Source organism: Xiphias gladius, chromosome 8 (assembly GCF_016859285.1).
Source record: "Xiphias gladius isolate SHS-SW01 ecotype Sanya breed wild chromosome 8, ASM1685928v1, whole genome shotgun sequence".
In the NCBI taxonomy this organism is placed as follows: domain Eukaryota; kingdom Metazoa; phylum Chordata; class Actinopteri; order Istiophoriformes; family Xiphiidae; genus Xiphias; species Xiphias gladius.
In genome coordinates this window covers 22,474,244-22,500,383 of record NC_053407.1, presented here as the reverse complement: position 1 = coordinate 22,500,383, position 26,140 = coordinate 22,474,244, and the positions used below count along the sequence as shown (strand labels likewise).

The following is a 26,140-nucleotide window of genomic DNA, read 5'->3' as shown; positions in this document are numbered from 1 at the left end:
GACAGTATACGTAATATTCTCCATATTAATAAAATACAGAATATGCCTAGTCCATTGTGCAAGTTTTTGAGGATTACAGTCGTTCCATCTAATCAAAATATGTTGTCTGGCCATATACTATATTCCCCCCATCATCTCTGACCCAATGGATTCTGAAATTTCTATACCCAGACCCCCCTCCCAGTGGCCTTTAAGGGAAGTTAAGACTTGTCATATTTTCTCTCACATAGAGAAATGAATTGATATGTTGTATTTCTCCATCCTTTGTAGAAAAACTTCCTGATAGTGGCTGCGATGAAATTATTTAAATAATACATAATTTTTTTCATTTTAGTTCAGCGGAAACCATTATTTCAATCACGCTGCGAAAAAAGGTGGTGTTCTTTTTTTTTTTTTTTTTAAACAAAATTACTAAAATACATTGTTTTCAAAATATTTAATAAAATTTCACACACACCATTCAAACTGAATTTGCTGATAAAGTGTTTAATTTAACATACAATATTTTCAGTGATATAAGACAGCTGAAATGTATTTATATCTCTCGCATTCCCATTACAATTTGTCTTTTCCATCACAATAAACAAAGTGATGGAAATGATATTATGTCACATTTAAAAAATAAATAAATAAATAAATTCTCGTGATTTAATAGCCTGCTAATGTTCATTTTAGAGTTATCATTAAATATACACAAAATACACAATATAAAATGTTAATTTTCTCATTATTTGTACCTTCAGAGGAAATGTGAGCTGTGAGCTGACAACCAATGAATACATTCTTGATTTAACAAAAAATTACCTTGATTTGTTCTTATTTCAGTTCCCTCCATGGATCTAACTCTGTCCTCCAGCCATGGGCTCTCCAATCACAAGACCTTTGCTCTGGTCACCAAGGATACAAACCCTGACTGAGCTATCATTTTATTTTTTTCTATGTTCCTTTTGGTGCCAAGTAATTGCGACAAAAATAAGAAATAAGAACCGTCTTTTCTTTTCCTTATTTCTGCCAAAGACAAAAATTACAATAGTTGACATCTCGACTATCTTATCCTTTCTGGATGTCCAGGGCCCGTGAAGGAAATTGAGTCATATTTGAAGATATGAAGCTGCGAATTTGTAAATATCTGAAGAAGTGTGACCTGGAGATATTGAATTTCTGAGCTGTCTGCTCAAAAGAGGAAAATAAGCCATTTTTCTGAACATTGCTTTAAATGAGCAAACTCCGTGATTGAGTCAAGCACTGAATAAATCCTCTGTCGAAGATGGAAGAAGTGCATGGTTCTTTATAATGGGAGTGAGTGTTGAGAACTGACAGATCTCAAAGGATCGTCTGAATTGTTTGGCAGTCCCAGCCGTCCCTGCTGATGAGGTGTCTGTAGTATAGCTTTCAGTATACCTGGATTCTTTTTATTCCAAATGAGGGAAGAAAGCTTTCCATCAAGGGAAATGAAGAATGTTTTAGTTATGAAGACTGTTATACACTGAAACATATAAAGAAGCTTGGGCAATACGTTCTTCTTTATAGAGTTAATTCTACCTGTCAGAGATGAAGGGTAACAGATACCAGAGATCAATGTCCTCCTAAAGCGTGGACAGGAGAGAAGGGAGGATCCAAGCTTTTTAAATGGCCTTTTACTGTGTTATGGTTTGAGATCTAGCTCTTGGCCCTAATCTTTCTTTACCCCCACTCCGAGCAGTTTATTTTTTACCAGTGGTCATTTCTAATATTAAGTCAGTTAAATTTATAGAACTGGAGCAGGGGGTTGTCATACACAAACAGCTGCCCTATGCACTGTTAGGTTGAGGCAGTTTTTTTTTAACAGTTTTACTCCAGTAACCTAAATCTATATCTTGATATGCTTCAAGAGTAGTACTCTCGAAGGGTCAGTTCACCCAAATTACAAAGGGAAAAAAAAGCAAACACATTTTCTCATTTACTCCTGTTGATTTGTAGCCATGCTGACAGTTTTAGTTGTATTTGGCCAGATTTTTTGATATGTGTCAGATTTCCTGCCGCCACCTCAATATAATACGTTTGAATTTGACATCATTGACTTTAAAAAAAAACAAAAACCCACTATGTTTCTTTCCAGAAATATTGCCATTTATTCTGTGGAAACTACAGACCTTGCTGTGATCAAAGAAAGCTTTTCATTATGAAGTTTGTCTGTTAATCAGGTCGACCGAGGTGCTTTTCCTGGAAGGAGATGTTGATTTTACATTTTTACACACTGCGAACGAAATTAAATTTGCCTCAAAAGGATTGGATTGGCTGTAGAAATTTCAGAGTCGGATATCTCAAAACCTTGCCGAATCATATCAAAATGATCTCCATGGCTGGATGCAACAGGAGGTAACTAAGAAAACATTTTTTTTGTAAATTCAGTGAAGCAACCCCTTTTGGGGAATAGGTCGACTTTATGAGAAATATGTTTTCTCACTTTTTAACATGAGAACTGGATTGGAAGATCCATATCACTCTCATATCTGTACAGTGATATACGAAGATGGAGCCAGTGGTATCATTATTTTAATCTAACTCTCAGCAAGAAAGGGAATAAGTGCATTTCCCAAAATGTCAAACTGTTGTTTTAAACCTTGTGATTGTATCATTAACATATGAATGCAGACTTCATACACAATGACCATTAGATTGCATATGTGTGTGTTAGTGTTTGCAGGGGTGTATGTTAAGCACACATCCACTCTCTGTTCAAGTCTTGTTTTGCTGATATTTAATGTACATTTATATTTGCATTAACTTCACTAATATAAAACACCTCTCCCTTTCTGTTTCCTCCAGAGATGGCAAGCTGGGTCTCCCTTCTCCTCTTCCTTTTCTCCCAGTCGATCTCAGGAGCCCAGGAGGAGAGCAGCAACATCCCCATCCTGGAGTTCACCTCTGAGACCCCCATCAACAATGTGGTCCAGGACCCCCAGACTGGTCGGATCTACCTGGGAGCGGTCAACACCATCTTCCAGCTGGGGCCGTCGCTTCGCCTGGAGGCTCGTGCCGAGACAGGCCCCAAAGAGGACGCCCGGACCTGTACGCCTCCTGCTTCAGCCTGCCAGGACACGAAGCTCATGCCCAATCTCAACAAGCTTCTCCTGGTCCACCCATCCAATGGTTCACTTATAGTCTGCGGTAGCCGCTACCGAGGCATCTGCTCCCTCCTTAACCTGACCAACGTGGAACAACAGCTGTATTACAGTGACAGTAAAGGAGAGAGGACTTATGTGGCTAGCATAGAGGATAATGTGAACGTGGTGGGCGTCATGTCCACCTACTCAAAAGATGGACACACCTTCAGTGTGTTTCTTGTTGGGAAGGGCTACGGAAGCCTTGACAGTACAAAACTCATCAGCACACGGATCCTTCAGGACTTCCGGGACTGGGTCGTGTTTGAGAGCATCATCGAGGCATCTACAGTACAGACAACGCCATTTGTTCCCAAGTATCTGCACGACTTCCGCCATGCCTTCAAAGAAGAAGGTTTTGTTTATTTCCTCTTTTCGCGGACACTTGATGGTACGGATAATAAAAACCTGACCTTTGTGTCTCGTCTTTGCGAAGACGACCATCACTACTATTCCCACACAGAGCTCCAGTTAAACTGCGGTCCAAATAACCGATACAACAAAGTCCAAGCTGCATATGTGGCTTCTCCAGGAAAAGAGCTGGCGCGGGTCATGACTGAATCAGGTATGTATGGGAAGGTTGTCTCCTGGAACAAAGTTCTGTTCATGGTGGCGAGTCCAGATGACAATGACAATGAGTCGGCCCTCTGCATGTACCCACTCAACTTTATCAATGAGCGGCTGGTGGATATCATCAGCGCCTGCTACAGTGATTCGGGGAAAATTGCCGGGTTTCCCGCTGTGGACATCCCCTACTCATCTAAAACGGACGAATTCTGCACATCAAAAATTGCAGTAAGTGCTTCTATTATGTCAGCTGATTGAATTTTTAAAAAATCTCTTAGAAATAAATGGGAGAGTGGGATGTTTTGAGAAGAATTCCCTTTGTTACAATCAATAGGGCACACATATGACAGTGTTTATGTTAATGTCTCAGTGTTTACTTTGTTCTGCAGACCCTTTTTTATTGCTCTCCTCTAAAACTCCTTATTCTGCCTCACACAATTTCCCTCTTTCCAAGTCTCTTTTCCCAATTCCCTCAACTCATCCAGAATAATAACACTATACAGAAACAGTAGGATAATAGCAACACAGCCCCCTAGCAAAAGTATTTGGCCCTGTGATGGAAGCTGAAGTTTCTCCTTTCGCATTGGACATGAAAACTCTCATACATTTTTTTCACAATTGTACTGTAGATGACAATGTAAATAAAAGGCCCGTGTAAATCAATATCTAATGCTGTCCCCACCCGAAGAACGGCATGCTACTCTGGCTGAAATAAATAAACCAGATGAAGAACACTAATCATCATAATTCATTAAATGTCGCAGGCCCTTGTAGCAACACAAATGAAGCAGGCCCTTGTTCATCATGTGTTGATATCCTATCAATGAAATCTCTTATAGTGCAATAGTGCAGAGTTTATATTTGCATATATAAGTCATTTTTAGCCCAAGGAATTAACATAAGCTGCAATAACTCTGTGATCCCAAACTGGTTAATGGGAGAAAATTAACTCTTTCTTTTCTCTTTGCAGAAGGACACGTTGGAAAATTTCAAGTGTGGTGCGGACTTTCTGCCTTCCCCTCTGGCCAGCAAACCAAGATTCGCCTTAAAGGCGAACACAGTGCTGACCAAGACGGGCCTTCTGACCGCTGTGGCTGTCGCTGTGGAGAATGAGCACACCATCGCCTTCTTGGGGAACAACCAGGGAGAGGTCGTCAAGGTGGAGTTGTCCTCTGATCCATTGCTCTTCTCTACTTTTACCTTTAAACTTTTACCTGAGGGAAGGAAGACTGGGGAAATAAACCTCATATCTGACAGTGTTACCTTTTGTTTTCTGACCAGGTACACTTGACCGAGGAGCCATATGTGTACAGCAAGACTCCTGGCAACACCATTGGAGAGAAAGTCAACAAGAACTTTTTCTTTGACCTCAGTCACAGCCATCTCTACGTTACCACTGAGAAAAAGGTTTGTATGTCAGGGTCTTTTCGTAACGCATATAATATATAACACGTGTCTGCGCAGGAGGTGTTCAGGCACAGTACTGCGTGTAAGTCACCCACGTTTTTGGCAGCGCTAAAAGCCCAATGCACAATCTCTGTAGTCACATGCAACAGAAGAAAATAGACTTGAAATTCAAAAAAAGATGCTTTAGTTTGCAGTTAACCACGTGTAGTGTGAGTTAAAAGCTAACAGGGACACCACCTTTGTAGACAGCCGTATTGATTAAAATAGATGCATATCTCTACCGTCAGATATGTTAGACGGACGACTGAAAAACGCAACTAACACACTTCCTGTGTAGACATGGTGTTACAGTTGCCTCTTCATTAGGTCCTCTGTTATTTAGAGTTTTTTTCTCAATGACACAGGAAAAGAGTATTAGTCTCATACTGTCTGATTTAGTTTTAACCACAAAGGAAGTTGATAAAACTCCTTCTGTCTTGCAAACGAGAGGTGAATATGTTTTTAAAGAAATACAGGGTACAATCAGTCGAGGAAGAACAACTCAGATCTTTTAGTTAAGTACAAGCAGATATACCAAAATGTATAAATACTCCATGACAAGTAAATCTCTGCATTGAAAATTTTACTGCGGAAAAGCAAATAATTATCAGTACTTAGTACTTGGGTATCAAAAGTAAGAGTGCTCATTTTTCGACAAGCAGTTCTGATGAAGCATACTGAAGCCTTAAAGTAGCATTTGGCATGTAGATGGAGGGAATTCTTTTAGTATTTAAATGTGAGGAGCAGACATGAGGGACCATGTGCTGTGACGAGACTTATTTTATTCTCGCTCTGCTAACCAAGGAAAATTTCCATTTAAAAACGCGTCATATTTTGTGCTGTGCCTCCTCTAAAGTGCACTGTTAGATCACATTTCATGTTGTAATGCTCCAGATCAACAAGGTGCCAGTGCAAACGTGCCTCCAAAAGAAAGACTGCAGATCATGCGTGGAACTGAGGGACCCTTACTGTGGCTGGTGTGTCCTGGAGGGCAGGTGAGGTCTACACACACACACACACACACACACTCATTCACTTACAGATGCACACACACAGCGACAGTCTAACACCCACACATGCAATTCCATCTGTAAAACACAGCAGGGTATTTGTTCAGTGTTTTATTGCAGTCACTTTTAGTACCCCCTGGTGTTTATATTCCATCTCCTGTTGTCCGTGCAGCCATAAGGAATTAAAGCTGTTTGTCAGCCTCATGCAGCGAAGGCAGCCTATGCAATTTACTCTCATCAGCCTATATTTATCAAGGTCTAGAGGGTAGAAATGGGTGGTATGTGGCATGTGTTTTACTGGGATGTGATCAAGAACACGAAAAAAGCAGAAAAACAGTTGTGTCCCTCTGGAAGTTGAAACACTGCATGCACTTTAAATAGCGTTAGACTTGCAGTGATTAGTTGATCAATCGATAAGTCAACTGAAAGAAAATTTAAATTTTTTTTAAACTTAAGTAACTTTTAATGGTTCGAGCTTCTCGACTGTGATATCTTACATTACGGTTTTGTACTTGCTAGTCATATAAAAAACACACATGATGACACCTTGGGCTGTAGGACAATGCGAAGGACATTTTTCTCTGTTTTCTGATGTTTCTTAGATAAGAAGATCAGATTGATCAATGAAAAAAAAATTATTAGCTGAAGCTGTACTTAGAGAGTTTGCTTTTCTCTTTTCGCTTCCACAATTTAATCCATATTATTCTCAACTAAAATCTGAAGCTACAGGGTTTCTTTTTTGGGTCTTTTGTGTGTTTCACCTGATTGATGATGATAACAAAAAGATATGAAAGATCAACGTGTGTTAATATTTCAGATTGTGTTTATTGTGTGTTCTGTTTTTCTCCTTTTGCAGTGCAATATACTGTAATTATGATAGTGTATCACATTATTTTTACAGCAAATTATATTGTCAAATGTTTAAAGATGATATATGTAAGTTGTTGCTTTCGCTACATAGCCAATGTTAGCATTAACAGCTGTGCACTCACTAGTCTAGAAGAAACGTTGCGAGTTCAGCATCATTCCTTTACTCGCAAAGAGCTGTCTCCGGTGGTGGAAAGCAACGCCGGTGTTAACGCTTGTTTTGCTTCTATGTCTGTCACTTCTTTTCTTCTACTGAAGTTAGCTAGACCTGGCCTGTCCTGTCTTGTACTTCCACTTTGAGATGGTGTGTCACTGTAGCATCCAGTCTGCCCTGAGTCCAACATGAGAGGAAGTAGTGCTGCTCAGAGGGTGTATTCTCACCTCTTGTCTTGTAATGCAATGATGGCTGAAGCTCTTGGCAAGCGGCCATTACCACCATCGCCACCACTGCCTCCGGCAAGAAACCACGTTCTGCGGCAGACAAAACTTACATATAGCACCTTTAAACTAACACACAAATATTTTCATTATTGAGTATTTTGGCAATTATTTTTGTGATCAAATGATAACGATTGCCATTTAATCTATAAAACGTGATACAATAGTGAAAATGCATATCATAGTTTTCCTGAATGCCATTTTATTCAACCAACCATCCAAAACTAAAACAAATTCAGTTTCCTATTATATAAGATAAAGAGAAGCAGCAGATCTCTAAGTTGAGAAGCTTGAACAATTGCATGTTTTGCATTTTTGCTCAAAAAATGACCTAAATGATTAATTGATTTTAAATATGGCTCCTTTTTGATTTAAACGATTTCCACTTTCATGCTGCAAAACCTACTGCCAATTAAGCCTTTTTACATATCTATACAAAACTTTATTTTGAAAAACATGCACAGGCCCTCCTTGAAGTCACTTTGGCATGGGGTTGTTATTCACAACAGTCCATATAGGCTTTGTTTTGTTTTTTTTGAGGCCTTGTAAAAGTGTTTAGGGTATGTGGAGCAGAGGCTGATGGGAATTGTTCATCCTTCGTCTGAAGGTGTACCAGGAGGTCTGAGTGCCGACGGGCAGAGGACAAGAATGGTTGGCTGTGGAGCCCCAAGCAGCAGTGTGTCAAGATTGTCTCCTTCTATCCCCCGAATCTTTCTTGTAAAAAGACTCAGAAGGTACAGCGCTTCTTCTCTTCTCACTCACTGTTGCTCACTCCATGCCTTTGTTCTCTGCACCTCTTTCCGTCTCTGCAGTACACAACCCCACTTACATGCACGTCACACAAACATGCACAGCCTGAGTAATAAACTGTTTCCATTGTGAATCAGAGACCTGGGCTCTAGGTCTTCCTACTCTGTATTGATCCATCCAAAAAACTCCACACTGGCTTATTATAACTGACCTTGTTGATTGTGCTCACAGCCTGAAGATGGAGAGCCTCTCTTATGCGCTTTCTCTCTCAAGTTGTTTTTTTCATTCCACCACTTTCGGACTACTTCTCTGTCCCTCCTGTTCTTACCCACCACCTCTCCTCCTTTCTCTTTCTCAATCGGTCTACTGCCTTTCCAGTTGCAAACTGTACTAGAACTTCACAGTGGCACTGAGGTGTTTATATACAAAGCAGAGATTAGTTTAATGTTAACTAATATTATTCAGCAAAACTGGTCATAAACCTTAATGCTTTCAATCAAAAACTCACCGTTTTCAGCAGTTTAAACTGATCTGCGCATTTTTTTCTGACCAGGTGAAGATCAACATCCCCTCCCTGCCTACCATCGGACTTTCTGACCGTCTGCACTGCACCATCGAGTCCTTCCAGAGTGAAGGCACCATGTCTGACTCCGGTCAGGTCTCCTGCGATCTGCCCCATCCCTCACTTATACCACAAACACCTGAGGACCAAGGTATTTCCTTTATAATTAATCTTCCCTCTTTGAATAAATCCTCTTTCAAGTCAAACGTCTGCTGTTCTGCACTATAACTAATGGTGCATCACCAGGTAGATTCATTGCACCACAAAATTACAATATCAACAAACGCGGATCTTGCATTTTTAACTGATTTATGAGCTATGTCTTGTAGAAACACCCTGTGTCAAAATCTAGTTTTAGGAGCTTTATTATTATAAAACAAATGAAGTATTATTCCAGCACAGGAGTCAGTTTTTCGATGAGTGTTTTATAGCAGTGTTGGGCCATTTTCTATTAAACAAAGACCCACATCCCTTAATATCATAAAATTAATATATGACATAAAACATGAAGCTTTTTGGGAATAGAGCAGAGTTGCTTTTTTCCCACAACAAACACCATATATTTACTGAGTCAGGCTGTTGTTAGGCAGTCAAATAATAACTGAATTGATCACAAGAAGAGATGTCAGTAGCCCCTTTTATATGGCCTGTAAAAAAGCGGGAATGTTGTGCGTTTACCTCCGCCTTGCCACTCTGTATAAAAGCTACGAACATGGAATTGGGGGGCATTGTTGTTCCGCCAATAAGCCGCCAGCAGAGGTAGTCTCAAAGCTGAATCGACGTCTGGTTCAAAGGGAAAGCTGGCATGGTGGGATAGACACCGACGCTGTTGCTGTTATGTCACATCTGTGGTTTCAGAACGCTGGCATGCAATCAAAAAATCACACACTGGGGCAACATTATGCCGACTTTGTTTGGTTCACCGTAAACGAGCAAAGCGGATGTGGCAGGATCTCTGTTCAAAGAGGGTAGTATAAAAGTGGCCTACTATCTCAGCTAAACAACTTCCTTGGAGTACTGGTTGCTCTGGACCTAATGGTTGCTTGAAGCTGACAGAATAACCCCTAACAGGTCAATTCAGTGAATATTATAACTTTTAAAATTAATACATTAATACATAATTAGTATAAGGGTATTTGAGGTCATATTGAATTATTTAAAGGTCATGACTTGTGTGTCTCAACATGTCCATCCTGTGTGGTTTTGTCTTCAAATTCACAAATAACATCTTACAATGAACTGGATGTTATGGATATTCAGACTCCTTCCCAAAGACACCATCCCCCATCCATAAATGTTGAAAAAATTCATACCCCCCGACTGCCATCGCAGCATATTTTAACCCTCCATTTGCTGTGCCCTCAGACTTTGTGGCCGTGGCCATCAGGATTTTCGTCAACGAGACTGTGGAGCTGGCCACGCGGGAGTTCAAGTTCTACAACTGTGCTGCCACAGTGAGAAAATCTGAAAACACACCGTGAGTCAGACTCTTTATTTATTTATTTATTTATTTTATTATATAATTCTATATTTTTATTGCTTTTATTTTTGGTATAAGCCAAAACAAAAAATACAAAATAAATAATAATCAATATTATAAGAAATATTCCAATAATAATATGACTGGGAAGAATATCCATGCAGCATGTATTAATTATTATGAGGAGCCAACAGGCAAATCGGTTTAAGTCCTAAGAAGACCCCAAACTGGGGCCTGACTCTTCTCTCTGTTGTTCATCCTGTTAAGCATACACTCATATGAAGCTGTTTTAACTATGGTGTTTGCCCATGCTTTTAATTCTGGAGATTTGGGTGTTCTCCAGTGTCTAAATATTGTCCTCGCAGCCACAGTGATGCCAACCAGGATTACCGAAAGTTCTCCAATGAGTCCGACTCTTAATCTATCAGTTCTGCTCTGTCGCTCACTGAAAATACACAGCGACACTAAACACAGCATCAACTGACAACCTTGAAGTGAATGTATCACCGTGCATGCACAGATGAGAGATCAAGGCTCTGTCTGTAAATTGTGATGCATTGTAGTATTGAATGCACCTCTTGCATTTTCTCTCTTCCTCTTATTATCAAGCCGAGGAAATTGCCTCAGTTTCCTTTTCATTAATCAAAAAATGAAAGTCGATCTTGCCACCCCCCCCTCCTTATTTTTTTCCTTCATTTCTTTCATGCAAGGAATGTGTGATGAACGAGCTTTGCTTATGTGAAATTGCAAAGATCCATTTCATTGTCAGTAGCATGGATTTTTGTGCCGGACGCTCTCTGATGAGTTTGCATGTTTTAGAATTTTGGTGTGTGTGTGTGTGTGTGTGTGTGTGTGTGCGTGCGTGCCCGTGTGTGTGCGCCCATGCCTAATTGTGTGTGTGAAAGCATTTTTTTCATCATTGTTGTTTATGTGTCTGTATTTCTGCGTGTATTTTCAGTTGCATGTCATGTGTGGCCAGTCAGTGGGGCTGCCAGTGGAACATATTTGACCACACCTGCAGCGACATGGACGAGAGTGTGGTGGGTCCCAACATCATCAGGCACCGTCAGGTTAGTTATCTCAAGGGTGAACACATTGGTGCCGGGTCAAGGACTCTTTTCTCTGATAGTTTGTGTATGATAAATGTTGGAAAAGTGCAGCAGAAGTTTCATAAGACACATCTAATCGCCACACGTGACGCACCGCCTGAGCGATTCAAATTCCTTTCGAAAATTAATAAAAAACTCAAATCCTGGTATCAGCTGCCACCATCTTGCGTGACAAATGTTGTAGGGCGGAGGATATCAATTCACAAGTCAGCAGATGTTGCAGCGATACACTTATCTGTTGCTGCAGATGAGGGTGTCTGTTAAGTGGTTGGCGTATTTAAAATGTAAATGAGTAAAATTGGGAATATCTGATATGCTTTGATGCCTTCTCAGGGAGCGAAGTGTCCTCAGTTTGAGAATCCGGATCCTGTGCTGATTCCTGTAGGCTACAAGACTCGAATCAGCTTCGAGGGGATCAATTTGGAGCTCTACCAGGTAACGCAACACAGAAACAGAATTTAAAGCATTTCTGGAAATCTTTTCGGCTCTTTTAAACACTTTTTGAGTTTGATATTAGGACCACAGTGAACCACCTTCTTGAGTGACAAATGTTCGTTCTTGTTTGTTCGGCAAATTTGTTCGGTCACAAATTTTAACCAGTGCATGAATTGATACTCCTGTCTCATAGAATAATTACTGAAACACTGACAAAAAGAGACTCTTCTGACGCAAAAAAAGAATCAATTTTTTACATGTGCAAAAGCTGGAAAAGTGTGGGGGGAAAAAAACGTGACAAAAAAGTGAATGTCTCAGTCACAGAACCATAGTCAGTACAGCTTACAGATTTTCAGACAGACATCTCTCCTAATTTTTCTATTGTTCTCTTATAGAAAATGAATATACATTCTGAAATAGTAGTTTTTGATTAAAGTCACCACCTCTGGCTGCGTGTGTAATCCACTGGATGGCACAGAATGAAATTGTTGACACTTTAAAATGTCTTTTGACAGATAACTCCATATCATTTCTATGTTATGGCACTTCTGTGTTCTAAAACATGTGTCCTGCATGTTTTACCAATACTACCAGTACTCCCACATGCCTCATGGTTGTAGCAGGGAAAGATCATCCCAACCGATGATCTCCGGGAACAAAGGGCTCGGTGGAGTTTACATGCACAAAATAGTCTTTTACATTTCTCTTTTATGAGAAGATTAGAGAACAGCACTTTATAAATTGAAGCTACATAAACTAATGCACTGTGTTTCTTGTTTTAAATGTCTGGCTCTCCAGGGTCGGGTTTTCACCATCGGCACTGAGCTGATGAGAAACGTGGAGGACCCGGTCAGTTTCGAGGACGGGCCGTTCTATACCTTCAGCGGCTTCAATGTGAGTATAGCTGTTTGCTAGTTGTTTGACAATGGTCTTGACTCAACACTTGATACTTGACTGTGTCTCTGTGTTCATGCCGAACTGCTGATTTTGGTGAGCTTGTTCAGATAGCTTCTGGCCAATTTGCCCTCCACTCGACACAGGTCCTTGAACCATGGCTGATTTGCGGACCTGATTGTCAAAGTGCATTTCAGAATAGCTCTGTTCTAATTTGCGCTTTGAGTGAAATATACTGTAGAGTACTGCTTCATTTCCATTTTTCTGTGCCGCAAAAAATCCATATGCACACTTTCTATATATGTACAGCTAACACTATGTTCCAGACTTTTAAATCAAATCACCCTTTAGCTGGTTTTCAAACTCCCTTTGATATTCTATAGCTCCCTCTAATGGACAGACTCTCCTCACTAGAGTTATTTTAGCTCCATCTCCAAATTGTGAATTCTGTGACTGGGAAGCTCAAACAGTGCCTAGCCCCCAGCTATGTTCTTTTCTAACATTGATTTCTTCAGCTGAAAATCTGCCAGACTGCGTATGATTTTTTTTTTTTCTTCTTCCTTTTTTTTTTTCCCGCCCTTGGCATGAGGGAGCAGCAGCCCACACTGTTTGCCGAGAAGAGCTTAAGTGCCATTAATCACTTGATTCCGTATTAATAATTCATTTTCCTCCCATTTCTTAGTTTTCCTACGATAAGTCACCGGAGACCAATGTTCTTTTCTACGTGAAGGAAAAGGAGTCAGGCAAGAAGATGGACAGCACGCTGAACGGTATGGTCTCACATTTTAATGTGGAGATCTTATTTATAATGCCTTGTGTGTACACTGCTAGTCCCAGTGTGGGGGCTCCAGACTTGAGGAAGCTACCTTTTAATCTACAATTGAAAATTAATCAGGAAATTAATTGGTAGTGACTGTAGCATCATGTACGTTTTGACAGTACATGAAGGATTCAGAGGCATTCATAACAAGTGATTGTGAGGCCCTGTTTTGCATTTTCCTTGTCATACAATTTAAAACAAAGTCATCAGATATGAACTTAGACATCTTATCATTCATTCAGAATACACACATTTCACACATTATAATTTATACAAGGGAATAGGTTTGGTTTCAGAAGTGGGTTGGGGGAGGGTTCACAATAAAGAAAAAACCATTTGGAAACTTCTGTATTATTAATAAACTGATCCTAGTTAAAATCATGTTTAGTTCCCCTAATACTTGATAATAAAGTTGTGTTTGCATCTTTACTACCAAGAGTACTATGCGTTGTTGCCTTATCATTGATTGACTCTAGCATCTTTTTAGAAAAACGTTCACTTTAAGCAAAGAGAGGCTACAGATTTTTTTTTTCCTAAAAAAACACGCAGAGAAAATGGTGTAAAAATAGAATTTGAACAGTCTGTTTTTTCTTCTCAATACTTCTCATATAGTCACACTATACAACTGCTCCATGGGGAGGGAGGACTGCAGTCTCTGTAAAAATGCCGACCCAAAGTACAGCTGTGTGTGGTGCGCCAAGCAGAAGGCCTGTGTGTATGAGAAGCTGTGCAATACACAACAAGGCTCAGAGGATCCCTACAACATCGAGTGCCCCGACCCCCAGATCACTGATGTGAGTATTTATTGTGTTGTCATCTCTTTATGTTGACCCCTAAACTTGAAACAGTAGTTGTTTTTAACGACTTGTGATTAGCAGTGGAAAAGCTTTGGGGATTGGATTGAAGCACTTTTATTGGCCACATTATTTTCTCCTGTTTTTGTTGACGGACAAATTCAAAGTCTGTTTCTCCTTGAGGACGTGTTTAGATTGGATCAATACTTTCCTTGCTCCCTTAATTGTCGGTGCCTCATTGTCATTGACAAAAATCCATCAGTAATTGTGTTGATGGCGGAGGTTATGACCGTACATACTCCAGCCTGACTGATTATGATATTTTGGAGGAGTTTTTTGGGATCCAAACTCCCATATATTTAATAGCAAGGGAGTGCCATTCGAAGTCAAGTTATCGAATCCTTCCTTCTCATCCAGATCATCCCTCGTTTTGGACCCCTGCGGGGAGGCATCTCGATCACCATCCGCGGCTCCAACCTTGGCATCCACAAGGAAGACATTAAAAGTATCACGGTGGTCGGACAGCCCTGCATCCATCAGGAGGAGAAGTACTCTGTCTCCACAAGGTAGTGATCACACATCTTGATGTATTTATGAAAGTATATATTAGGAGCAGCTCATACATTCTGTTAAATACCATATATAATGATAGCACACAGTTTTTTTATTGTATACTGTTGGTCAAACTGTGTATAGACATGTTTTATCCAAAGTCTTTCATCTTGTAAAGTTTTGGATATGTTATCAGCTAAGAAAAACTTTTCCTTTCCTTGAGGTAACCTGGGTGTATATTTTAATTAGGTCATTATACGACTGTATTGATCTGAAAGTTGCCAGACACAGGTTGATTCAGAAACAGGATCGCTCTAATTAACAGGGGAAAACATTCGAGGAAATTCAGATTCTTTTTTTTTTCACAAGAAGTACCAAGAGCAACACGAAAATTACAAGTGAAAGTCTGTTATTCAAAATTCTACTTAAGCAAAGGTACAGAAGTATTATCAGCAAGATACACTGCGACATTAAAACCATTCAGGTGAACAGTGTATACTTGAAATTTGAACTATCAAAAGAAAAAGTACTTTTTCTGCAGAAAAATGGCCCCTGCAACTAATGTATTATTATATATGGCATTATTAGAGTCTTAGTACTGATGCAACAATGTGTAAGCAGCATTTTACTGTTGTAGCTGGGTGAGGTGAAGCTAGTTTTAACTACTTTACAGTTTGGGGTTGTGAGATTATTAAAGGGGCAGGAAAGAAGACAAAACAAAGTTCTGCAACAGAAGCCTGTATTCACATTTTACTTCTTTTGCTTTTCTCTCATCCTGGATTTTTTTTTTTTTTAGTATTTTACCTCTTTTGGCCTCAGTTATTTAAACAAAATTATCTGAGAGTTTAGAGGAGAAATGTCTCCTTGGTGTGTGATGGAAATCTTGTGAGCCGGTTAACGCGTGATGGAAGAACTTTCAGGAGACCCAGATGTCTTAAGCGGAAGCATTTATTGATGCTCGATCGAGGAGAATACAGATGAGCAATACAAGTTAACGCTGTGTAATGCCACCCAATTCTGAAGGTCATCTTCCTTGCAGGGCATATTTAAATCCGTACAAAACTCATACAAAACATACTACATGTCCAGATGAGGATATTCTTCATGGGACAAAAGCAGCTATCCATGCATTTGGGAAGATTCTATTGATTATCAAATCCTAAACATTGAATTATGTTAACTCAATTCTTAAACATTGTATATTTCAAGCAATACCCATGTCCTCAACAAACCATATGCATAACAGAGATTTCTCTCACTCTGCTAAAACATATGTTGAACTAAATGATTATTGCATAAGCAAAGCAAACCTAACTATAATAGTAAACCAAAAACACAGAGGTAGCAGCTTGGCAAAACTCTGTCTGCGGGTAGAGACTGACATACTGTATGTCTCTTAGTTCACATGTGTAAAGACATATAGTGTGTAAAGATATATAGTGCTCTATCTGTCACATTATTGTTGTTTTGTTTTTTTTGTTTTTTTTTATCAGATAATCATTTCAGACATATTCATCTTTATTCATCTTTTCATCAAAGATTGAACCTGGTGGAATCCAGTCCTCAAAACCTCAGAGGTCATGATGCATCAACCCCAAATCATTATCAACTTCACTTACCATTCGCTGTTGTGGTTCTACAAATAGCCAGTTTAACAAGAACAGAAACACAGGAGAAGCAAGAGAAGCAATGATACTATAAGAGTAGCTAAGAATTTAACTAAGCTGGACCCCCATGACCCAAACACATCTGAGAAATCCCCCAAGCTAAATCCATGATTAACATGTAGCTCTTTAATGCCTTTTGCTCTGTCTTGAACCGTATCCATAACCTCTGTTGTTGCATGAGCGATGTACAGGTAGGAGCACCATGCAGTACCAATGACTTTGCATGTTACCCCCCCCTGCGATGCTAACAGGAGATCAAGTGCCATACTGTTCTGTAAATCTGCAGTTTTAATTTCCTGCAGCTTCTTATGCTCAGCTAACATAGCTCTGCTCGTAGTAATAAGGTGACTCTCTGTCTCTGAGTTAGAGTGGCAGAGGCAAGAAAGAGCGGCTTCATCTATCTGTCTCTTTTTTGGACCTGGCTCATCTGTACAGTTGTTAGTAGGCAGTTTTGGATAGAGGGAAACTTGCTATTTCTGCTATCCTCAACATTTTCACTGCTCATTTTGCTGTTTGCTGGCTGATTTTGGAATTGGCTGAGCAACAATGCTCAATATTGTCAGCAGCTTCTCTGTGGCGAGTTTGCCCATCCATACATCATTGCTTTAGCACTCACCCCACAATATCGTTGGGGTGGCCTTCTTTAATTTTCTGTCACTTCTACAGCTCTGGTCTGAAATGCAGTGTCCAGCAAAGGCATGTGATACGCAGCAAAACAGTTTGCACGCCTTTCAATAGTATCTCTCAACTCTTCAGACGCCACAAAATCACAGTGCTTTGCATTCGTCCCCACACTCATGCCACACTTTCCTTGACGCTGGGAAGCAATTTCTTTCCATACTTTCACACTGTCTCATGTATCTGAAATCCCAGACTGGATTTCCTTTATTGGGGTCAGTCATTACTTTGGCCATCTGCAGTTTACACTCATCAAATGAACCCTCATACAGTCATTCACACGAGTGCTTTGAAAGGCAACACATAATAACATCTTCTCTGCCTACCTACTATTCCTGCATGCATTCATGGGGGAAGCATTGCTTCATACTCTGATTTTGTCTCTGCTTACCTACCGGGGGCAGATCATTTTGCTTTAAATTTTCACTTTCGGCGCTCTTTTACAGATTTACTTTTAATCTCTGCTGTGGACCGATTGTTACCTGTATTTGCAACATTCACATTAAAGCATTAAACACACAAACATACCGTGCACATCACTAAAAATACCACAGCAGCATCAAAAGGTCTCCATTTTCTTCTCTTCTGTTTTTGCTACATCAGTGGTGTCATTTGAGACTTTTAAAGCACTCTCTGTGGGTCTTATCTGTGTCGGACACAACCCGAAGTTGTATTACCAAAAAAAAAAAAAACCTTTGATTGTGCTCTCTCTCTTTTCTGCATACTTCATACTTATCAATTTTGATTGAACATCCGCTGGGAAGTTTGTATGGCACATATGTCCCAACCAACGCACCCAGAGGGATCAGCTAGGAGGTCTGTTGCACTTGCAGCATGGTCAACACTCCCCAGACACTGAACCCTGATAAAGGCATTAGATGTTTACAGCTGAATTGTAGAAGATATACGCAGTTTCTTTATGATCTCGGTAAACAAAGACATGGCAAGGCGAAACAAAAGAAACTTACCAGTCGGAGGTCTCTTGGGATCCTGCTCATGATGCCAATTTGTGATGGAAATCTTGCGAGCCAGTTAACTTGTGATGGAGAAAGTTTCGGGGGAGACCCAGATCTCTTAAGTAGAAGCTTTTATTGAAAACTTGACCAATGGGAATAGAGATGAGCAATACAAAATTAACACTGTGTAATGCCACCCAATTCTGAAGGTGATCTTCCTTACCTACTACATGTCAAAGTAGGGATACTCTTCATGGGGACCACAGCAACTATTCATGCATGTGTGAATATCCCATTGGTTACCAAGTCCTAAATATTAAATCACGTTAACCTAATTCACGCTGTATATTTTAAGCAATACCTATTGTATGCTCTCCCCAAGGGAAGACTGTGTATCTCGTGACCCTGAAGGGTATCAGTATTATGACTGTTTACTCCCTCGACCGGAGGCTCAGTCTATCATATCTTTATGACATTGGCTGCTTATCTCAACTGCTATTGGAGACCGGGTCAGCTTGACTCACAAGCCAAAAAGGTTGGGAACCATTGGTTTAATCATTAACAATGCATAGTATTATATAAGCCTATCATATATTTTTAATGTAAATTCTTAGTCTGGAAAGTCACTAGTAACTATACTAGAAATATACTACACTGATTTCCCACAGATTTTTGTGGTTGTGTATTCATGCTGCAGACATACCAAGGCATTATTTTGAGCTGCGTATTGCCAAAAGCAAAAATAAAAAAAATAAAAAACCCAAAACAAATCACTGGTATAAACTTTAAGTCTGGCAAATGCACTTGATTCACAGTGGAGTTAAGAGGTGTTCAGTTCATACAAACGATCTGTAAAAGAGAAAACATCCACATTGTTGCCCCACAGCCACTAGCCAGAACTGTTGACACCTGGCAGGATTGATCCACGTTCATGACAAATTCTTGCCTTGTCATCTGCACGATGAGGTATAAACCAGGATTTATGAGACCAGATGGAATGTTTTTCACCCTTAAATCATCTACTTTTGGAGCTCATGTGTCTACTGCTGCCTTTATTTTTACTTGTGCTGCCGGTTCTTTTTTTCCATTACAATATTATCATTATTTTATCATCATTACACATTATATCATTGCTTCACATCGCTGTTTTGTTTGTTAATTGTCTACTCGTGGCCCGCCTGTTAGCCCAAATCAGGCATGCCTTTTTATGCTGACCTCTTTCGTCAGCAACACATTTTCACCTCAGGACTGCAGCAGACGTGTTTATTTTATCACACAATTCCCAGTAAACTACATACGTGCCAATGTGGGAAAATTCCCAGTGGGTTCAATTTCTGATATCCTAGAGCCAGCCAGTCTGGCATTAGAAATCATACTACAGTCATACATTCATTCATGCCTAGTCAACAACATTACTTAAACATCAGCTTAACTTGTTTAGTATGTCTGCACACTTTTAATGACTTGAACTTTGTTTTTGTTTTTTTTTGTTTTTTAAAATTTCTTCTGTTATTTTCATCCCCTTTCTCCAGTTAAATGAAACAAAACACAGTGTTCATGTGTCTGCCAATATCTGTAATCATTTAGAAATAGCTAATTTGAATTGATATGTTTGAGCAAACATTCCATGAGGCTATTTGTTACTTTTCAAGGCTAGAGGTGAAACTAGCAGAGACAAGAGTTTTGATTTGCAGAAGCTGTGCAGGTTCAGACATGCTGATCAAATTTGGTGAAAGTGAATTTTAATAGGGAATACATTTTCACTCTTGTCAAAGGAAAATGCCAAACATTCTCTTGATCCAGCTTTTCTCAAATGGGAGCATTTATTGCTTTTCTTTATCTTATGTGACAGTTAACTAAATATCTTCGTTTTTTCCTAGACAAACGATGAATCAAGAAAATAATCAGCAGATAAATAAGTAAATAAAACAATTGTTATTTGCAGCCCTAGTCTTAAATGTTTTTCCTGTTGTCCTGTCCAGCGTGGTATGTGAGATTGGCCCTGTTGACCATATGAGTGAACACTGGGGACAGGTGGAGGTGGAGGTGCAGGGGGGGAAGAGAGGAACATCCTCCATGTACTTCACCTACAGGGTAAATACTCTCTCTGACTAACACACACACAAAAGCGCGTGCACACACACAGAAAATCTCTTTCCTTAGTTGTACTTTCAGTATGGATGCATACCACTTTGACCCAGAAAATAAACACATCCAAAAGATTTCAGCTGATTTTGTTGTTTCATAGTCTCTATTATGTTTTCCATTTCCTAACTGCAGAGAGCTACTAATCAGAACATACCTAGGGCATGTAATTTAGGAGGAATTTTTCAAATACAACATCCTATTGTATTGGCAAATTAAGCGTCTACATGCTGTCACATTGCAATGGTAATGCATTGTAAGATAAGCCAGAATGTGTATGCATTCCTTTTTAACCAGATGCTGTGCAGTAGTCCCCCTTTTCTCTCTAATACTTTAACAGGCTGCAGCGTAGCTATTTAACTGGCTTTTCATATCTCTGGCTCCGCTAAAGCTTCCCCACAGGGGAGTGCTCCGCCTAACTGTTTGCTCAGCAAATTGAAGCAGATGTGGTACTTGTGTGAGTGTTTGTATGAGTGTGTGTGTGTGTGTGTGTGTGTGTGTGTGCCTGTGTGTGTGTGTGTGTGTGTGTGTGTGTGCCTGTGTGCCTGTGTGTGTGTGTGTGTGTGTAGGCTCATACAGTTGAAATGCGATCAAGGAGGGTGAGAGGAAATGTGTGTGTATATGACATTGCACTGTATCTGTGTGTTTTTTGCGTGTGTGTCGGGGAGTGTTTGCGCGTGCGTCGGAGCTTGTGCAGGCTTGCAAATTCTTGAAGAGGAAAGATGAGTGTGTATTCATGCTGTATCTTGTGACCCCCTCCCTCTCACCAGGAGCCATTTCCTGACACGGTGACACCTGATAGAGGTCCTAAGGCTGGGGGCACACTCATTACAATTTCGGGGCGATTTCTGGACACTGGCAGTAAGGAGGATGTCCACGTCACCATCGGAGGGGTGGACTGCACTGTGTAAGGATTTCTTTTCTCAATAATTGTCACGCACGCCAAAGACCAATTCTGTTTCAATTCAGTCTCCTTGGTTGATAAGTGCTGCTTGTTATTCAGACATTGTATTCCATGCAAACTCTACAGTATGCACACTTTGAAGCCCATAAATTGATTTTTTTTTTTTTTTCCTCACTCATGAAGCAAAAATGGAATTGACCTTAACTTAGGTATCATAAGCAGGATTTTTTTTCCCTTCACCGTTTGCCTTCGCTGTTGTGACCACAAGTGTTCTGTCAAAACCAGTCCACAGTGACATTTTAGGTAGAGGTAACAGAAAAATAAAGACCTAGAGAAGCAGCAAAGCCAGGTTTTAACAAGCTGTCAGGCTGCTGCTATGTTGGCTTCCACTGCATAGTGACCTTGTGCGGCCCCCACTCGTCCCTCTAGCCACTGCTCAGTCATGTCCTTGTCTTGGCAGGGAGCATTTCGGAGAACAGATCACCTGCAGGACAGGAGCATATCTAGCAGATAAGGTGCCCTCGGACTTACTCACCATCACAGTGAAGTACGGAAAGAATACCGCAGCACTCATTGAAACGGTCTTCAAGTTCTTGGAAAATCCTATCGTACTGGACCATCACCCCAAAGGAAGCTTTGTCTGGTCAGTTGCATGTCTTTTACCTCTAATCAAAGCGTTTGTAGTATTCATTGGTTCTGTTTGATACACAATGTGTTTTTGCTGCTTTCATTTCATCTGGAGGCAATTGTATTTGTCAGCTTTTTTTTCCATTCTGACTATTGGACATAATATTTTACCTATTATCTCCATTGTAGAGATTTGGTAAGTTTGCTACCACAGCTACAGGGATTTCCAGCTGTCTTTTTTTATTTCTGACTTTCTGTTATTATGAATGATAGTCATCATAATATACCAATATAGGAGATTAACACCAAGGTTGACAAAAAAAATTAATGTCCCCTTGAATGCCTCATGATGTGATTTTGTTTTTAAAGTAGAGAAGCGAAAAAAGAAAAGGCTGCTCAGTTAACATTGATTGAAGGTCGAGCAGATTAGTGCAATATACGTAAAATTGAGCACTTTTAAAGCCACCTGCCTTGTTCTCTGCCCTGCACGCTTATATCTGTCTGAAACGTTGGTAAAGGTTATTGCTGCCAAGAACTTTGTAGTTTTAAAAAGTATAATCTGTCCTCAAAGAGTGGCTGAGTATACCTGTGTGTGAGTGCAGAATATTTTCCATACTTTTGCTTGGCTGAAGGGGATGCTAGCCTTTGATGTTATAACAAACTTCTTGATAATCACTGAAAATGGACACATTAGACAGTAACTTTGCATTTTTTCTGCAACTGAAAGCACTATAATGCATATGATTACTGATTTGGCACACTGGCTGGAACAACAGATAGGGCAGGCTAGACTCATTTGTTTTCATCTCCGGTGGAAATTACCCCAGGTGCAATGTAAGAACTGTGTCTGTCTTCTCATAACTCTCCCCAAGCGCTCGTCTTTGTGTGGCCAGGTATATCTATGCTCATACATATGCTTTTCTGTGATTTTGGTGTGTGTACGTATGTTTATGTGTGTGTATTAGTGGAGGGAGGAACATTGTGGTGACAGGCTCCGGTTTTGACCTGATCCAGACTGCCATTATGAAGGTCCAAGGAGGCAACTCAACAGCTTTCGAGGTTTCTATTCCCTTTATCAGAATCTTCCTCTCCATCTTTATCCACCCCTAATAGTGATAATTTGTTTGCTCTCTTCACACACACACACACACACACACACACACACACACACACACACACACACACACACACACACACACTCACACACACACACTCACACCTCCTCCTCTCTTTGCTTCCACTGATCAGTGAGATTTGATAAGCCAGTATTACTTCATCTTTACTTAATTCACTTCTTAGACCATAAATCCCTAAAACCTGTAGGATTGCAGATAGCAGCACCGCTGTTTCACCCTCCCCAAAATCTAACTATGTTCCTCGTCCAGCTTAATCAAGTAGGACTGACTTTGCCAGGGAACTTGAAGGAGTTGCACACAGCAGCTTGCCAGCGCCAGCCCTCCAGTGTACTGGGCGGTGTTAAGCTGTAGCAATTTTGTTCATTTCGTTTAAAGGGCTAAATTTAACACCGGCATTAAGGTTGCAGAAGATTATGTTACTATGCCGCTCCTCACCACTTTAGTCCTGGCCAAGCCTCGGGTCCCTGCTACCCAGGGACAGGAGAGATTTGAAAAGACTTCTGGCTGCCACAAACTAACAGCGGATGTAATGTGTTATCTCAAAGGCCTTGGCTGGTCAACTTCATAAGCCTCTCTTGGTTTAAGTCCATCCACTGAACTAGACCCAAATATTTGGAGTCATTATGGCTGCTGGCTTGTGGTAAAAACATGTTGATTACACTGCAGGTCAGGTTAGTGGCTCAAAGCAGCAATGTTTTATTTTGATGTTCTAAAGAGAATAGAGAATAGCTGTTACTAAATTTTCACACATTCTAACTTCCAGCTGTTGTTGTTGTGTAGCTAACTGAGCCAACTGACAAAACTGGTTTGTTAATATGACCTTTTTAGAGAAAGGAGTATTAGAGGTAATAGGACTTATAAGCGACATATCTGCCCTTACACTTAATCGAGATGTCGTATAAACTGGGAAGAATTTTTATTAATTAATTTAAAATGACCTTTCACACATGACTTGATAACTGCAGCTAGGTTTGTGTTATTAGAAACTGCTTTAATATATACTCTCACAAACGTGTTTTTCCACGTACTGTACATGTTACGGTTTGTGATGCTACACTGACTTCCTGTTTATGTAGTTGTTTGCTTATGCTTGGATGGCAATGCCGATGTTTCCCTGCAACTGATATGCACAGTACTTAGGCGTTTTATTTCATTCACTTATTCATTTAAGCCACTCTAATGGCATGGCTCTGTGGATGGCACTGTTGGCCAGTTGGTCCAACTGGAAATATCTAAACAATTATTCATGTTTTTTTAAATTTCTAAAGATATTTGCACCATAAGGTCATTATTTTAATTTTTCCGACACAGTTCATGACAAAATATCTGTAAAACTAATGATGTTCCCACCAGACTCAGCTGCACTTTGTGTTTAGTGCTAATTAGCACAAGTTACCAACTGCCAGCTGCTACAAAACTAGGACAGTGAATGTGGTCAACATTATTCCTGCTAAACGCCAGCATGTTAGCATTGTAATTGTGAGCATGTTAGCATGCTGATGTTGGCATTTAACAAAAAGCATTGTATTTGTGGGTGTTTGCCTTTATTTTATTGTAGACAGAGAGTAGACTGCTGACAGGAAAAGGAGGGAGAGGAGGGATGTCATGTAAAACCCCTAGCCCATCAGGACACCCAATAACTGACGTCTTTAGCAGTAACAGGTCTACGATGTTCCTTTAAGTTTTAATTGTGCAACCCGATTTAGTAAATATGAAACTAGCCAGTTGTAACTGAGAACCTAGGAATTCAACTCATAGTAGGTTTGCTTGACTTTTTCAAAGCATTACTTGATGTAGCGTCTACGCCTCTTGCCTTGTCCTTTTGAAAAACTTAGACTGCGTGTAGGACTGAGGGGTTTAGCTGTCACACACGGTATTGTCGGCCCTGTATGGAAACAATCAGAGAATGACAGAAATATCACCATCAGTCCAGTTAATCAAACACAAATAAACAAAGCCAGAGGAGGAATGACTCAGCGTGAGTTGTGATTCATCAGAGGCCGCTATTCTACGATGGCAGATTGGGATTTTAATAGAATGACTGAAAAGAAACATAACTTTACTCCCTGCAAACACCCCCGAAGCACTCCTCCCTCACACAACAAAAACATTAATTCACTGCCTCTTTCAAAAAAGTGCTTAACACCCACTGTTTGCTTTTTTTTTAAAATCTCTAATCCTAACCCAAATTTTCTATGTTGAACAGTGTTACTGTATTCTCCTTCGTGTCTTGTCTTACTTGCTTCACGTGCGTTTCGTGTCACTATTTAATTACTTGGTTGTTTGTGACATTTTACTCTCCCTCCAACATTTTCAGGTCGCCCGCGAAAAGAATGACACAGTCATCCAGTTTCAGTCTCCAACAGTAAACGGCTCCCTGAACCAGCAATTTAGAACATCCATTCAGCTGGACAACTGCGATTTCAAACTGAGTCCTTTCGACTACCACCCTGACCCCATCTTCAACAAACTGGCGAAGAAGGTCATCACGGAGACCAGCATCATCATCGTCACTGTGAGTACAGACCTCACAGCTTCCTTTTAATGCTGCAGTTATACCATGACAGCGCCCGGTTTCTGAGAAATCAGCCTAATTTGTGTGAAGGAATTGAGACAAATGGTGTTACCTGACCTGAGGATAAAAATGGAAAAGATGCTTAACTACAGTTGCTTTGCCACATTTTCACTCTTTAGCTGCTTATATTGTGGTTGAGTTTCATTGCATTTAAGAATGATGCAAATAGCAACACATGTATTATTTTAGCTCAGTGGTTTGATTGTTTTGGAACTCAAATGAACTGAGGCAAATGTACATTAGAAGTCACAATTCGTAAACACTTATTTGTTCTAACCCCCAAACAGGGGTCGGGTCATGAGGTGACAACAAAAAAAGACATTTTTCTGAGATGCAAAATTTTGACTTTTTCTGTATTTTTTTTTGTCCCCCCCTAAAAATTTAACTTTCTTTGTGAAATACTGGATAATTTTACCTCTCCAGGACTTGAAAAACTTTCGATGCCTATCATACTTTCCTAGGCGAAGTCAGCTTGTTTTGTCTGACAGACTCCAGATCCAAAAGATGTTCAGTTCATTATCACATAGTACAAAGAAAAGCTGCAACTCATCACAAGTGAGAAGCTGAACCTAGGGAATGTGAGAC

General features: G+C 40.1%; 1 protein-coding gene across 2 annotated transcripts in view; it reads left to right on the top strand.

Moving 5' to 3' along the window:
• The window catches only part of plxnb2b (plexin b2b), a 99,160-nt gene that overhangs the window by 50,165 nt on the left and 22,855 nt on the right, over positions 1-26,140 (top strand). Inside the window, exons 2-19 of one of the 2 annotated variants that reach the window (XM_040132558.1) lie at positions 2,809-3,938; positions 4,681-4,869; positions 4,992-5,117; positions 6,051-6,151; positions 8,079-8,205; positions 8,775-8,934; positions 10,149-10,260; positions 11,222-11,333; positions 11,706-11,807; positions 12,606-12,701; positions 13,384-13,471; positions 14,134-14,315; positions 14,733-14,881; positions 20,151-20,262; positions 21,084-21,220; positions 21,678-21,860; positions 22,810-22,903; positions 25,298-25,495. In XM_040132558.1, the coding sequence (XP_039988492.1) occupies positions 2,811-3,938; positions 4,681-4,869; positions 4,992-5,117; positions 6,051-6,151; positions 8,079-8,205; positions 8,775-8,934; positions 10,149-10,260; positions 11,222-11,333; positions 11,706-11,807; positions 12,606-12,701; positions 13,384-13,471; positions 14,134-14,315; positions 14,733-14,881; positions 20,151-20,262; positions 21,084-21,220; positions 21,678-21,860; positions 22,810-22,903; positions 25,298-25,495 (3,396 nt within the window). In that variant the 5' untranslated portion in view covers positions 2,809-2,810. Of the gene's footprint in view, positions 1-2,806; positions 3,939-4,680; positions 4,870-4,991; positions 5,118-6,050; positions 6,152-8,078; positions 8,206-8,774; positions 8,935-10,148; positions 10,261-11,221; positions 11,334-11,705; positions 11,808-12,605; positions 12,702-13,383; positions 13,472-14,133; positions 14,316-14,732; positions 14,882-20,150; positions 20,263-21,083; positions 21,221-21,677; positions 21,861-22,809; positions 22,904-25,297; positions 25,496-26,140 lie in introns of those variants that run through there. The other variant, XM_040132559.1, reaches the window with a different exon arrangement.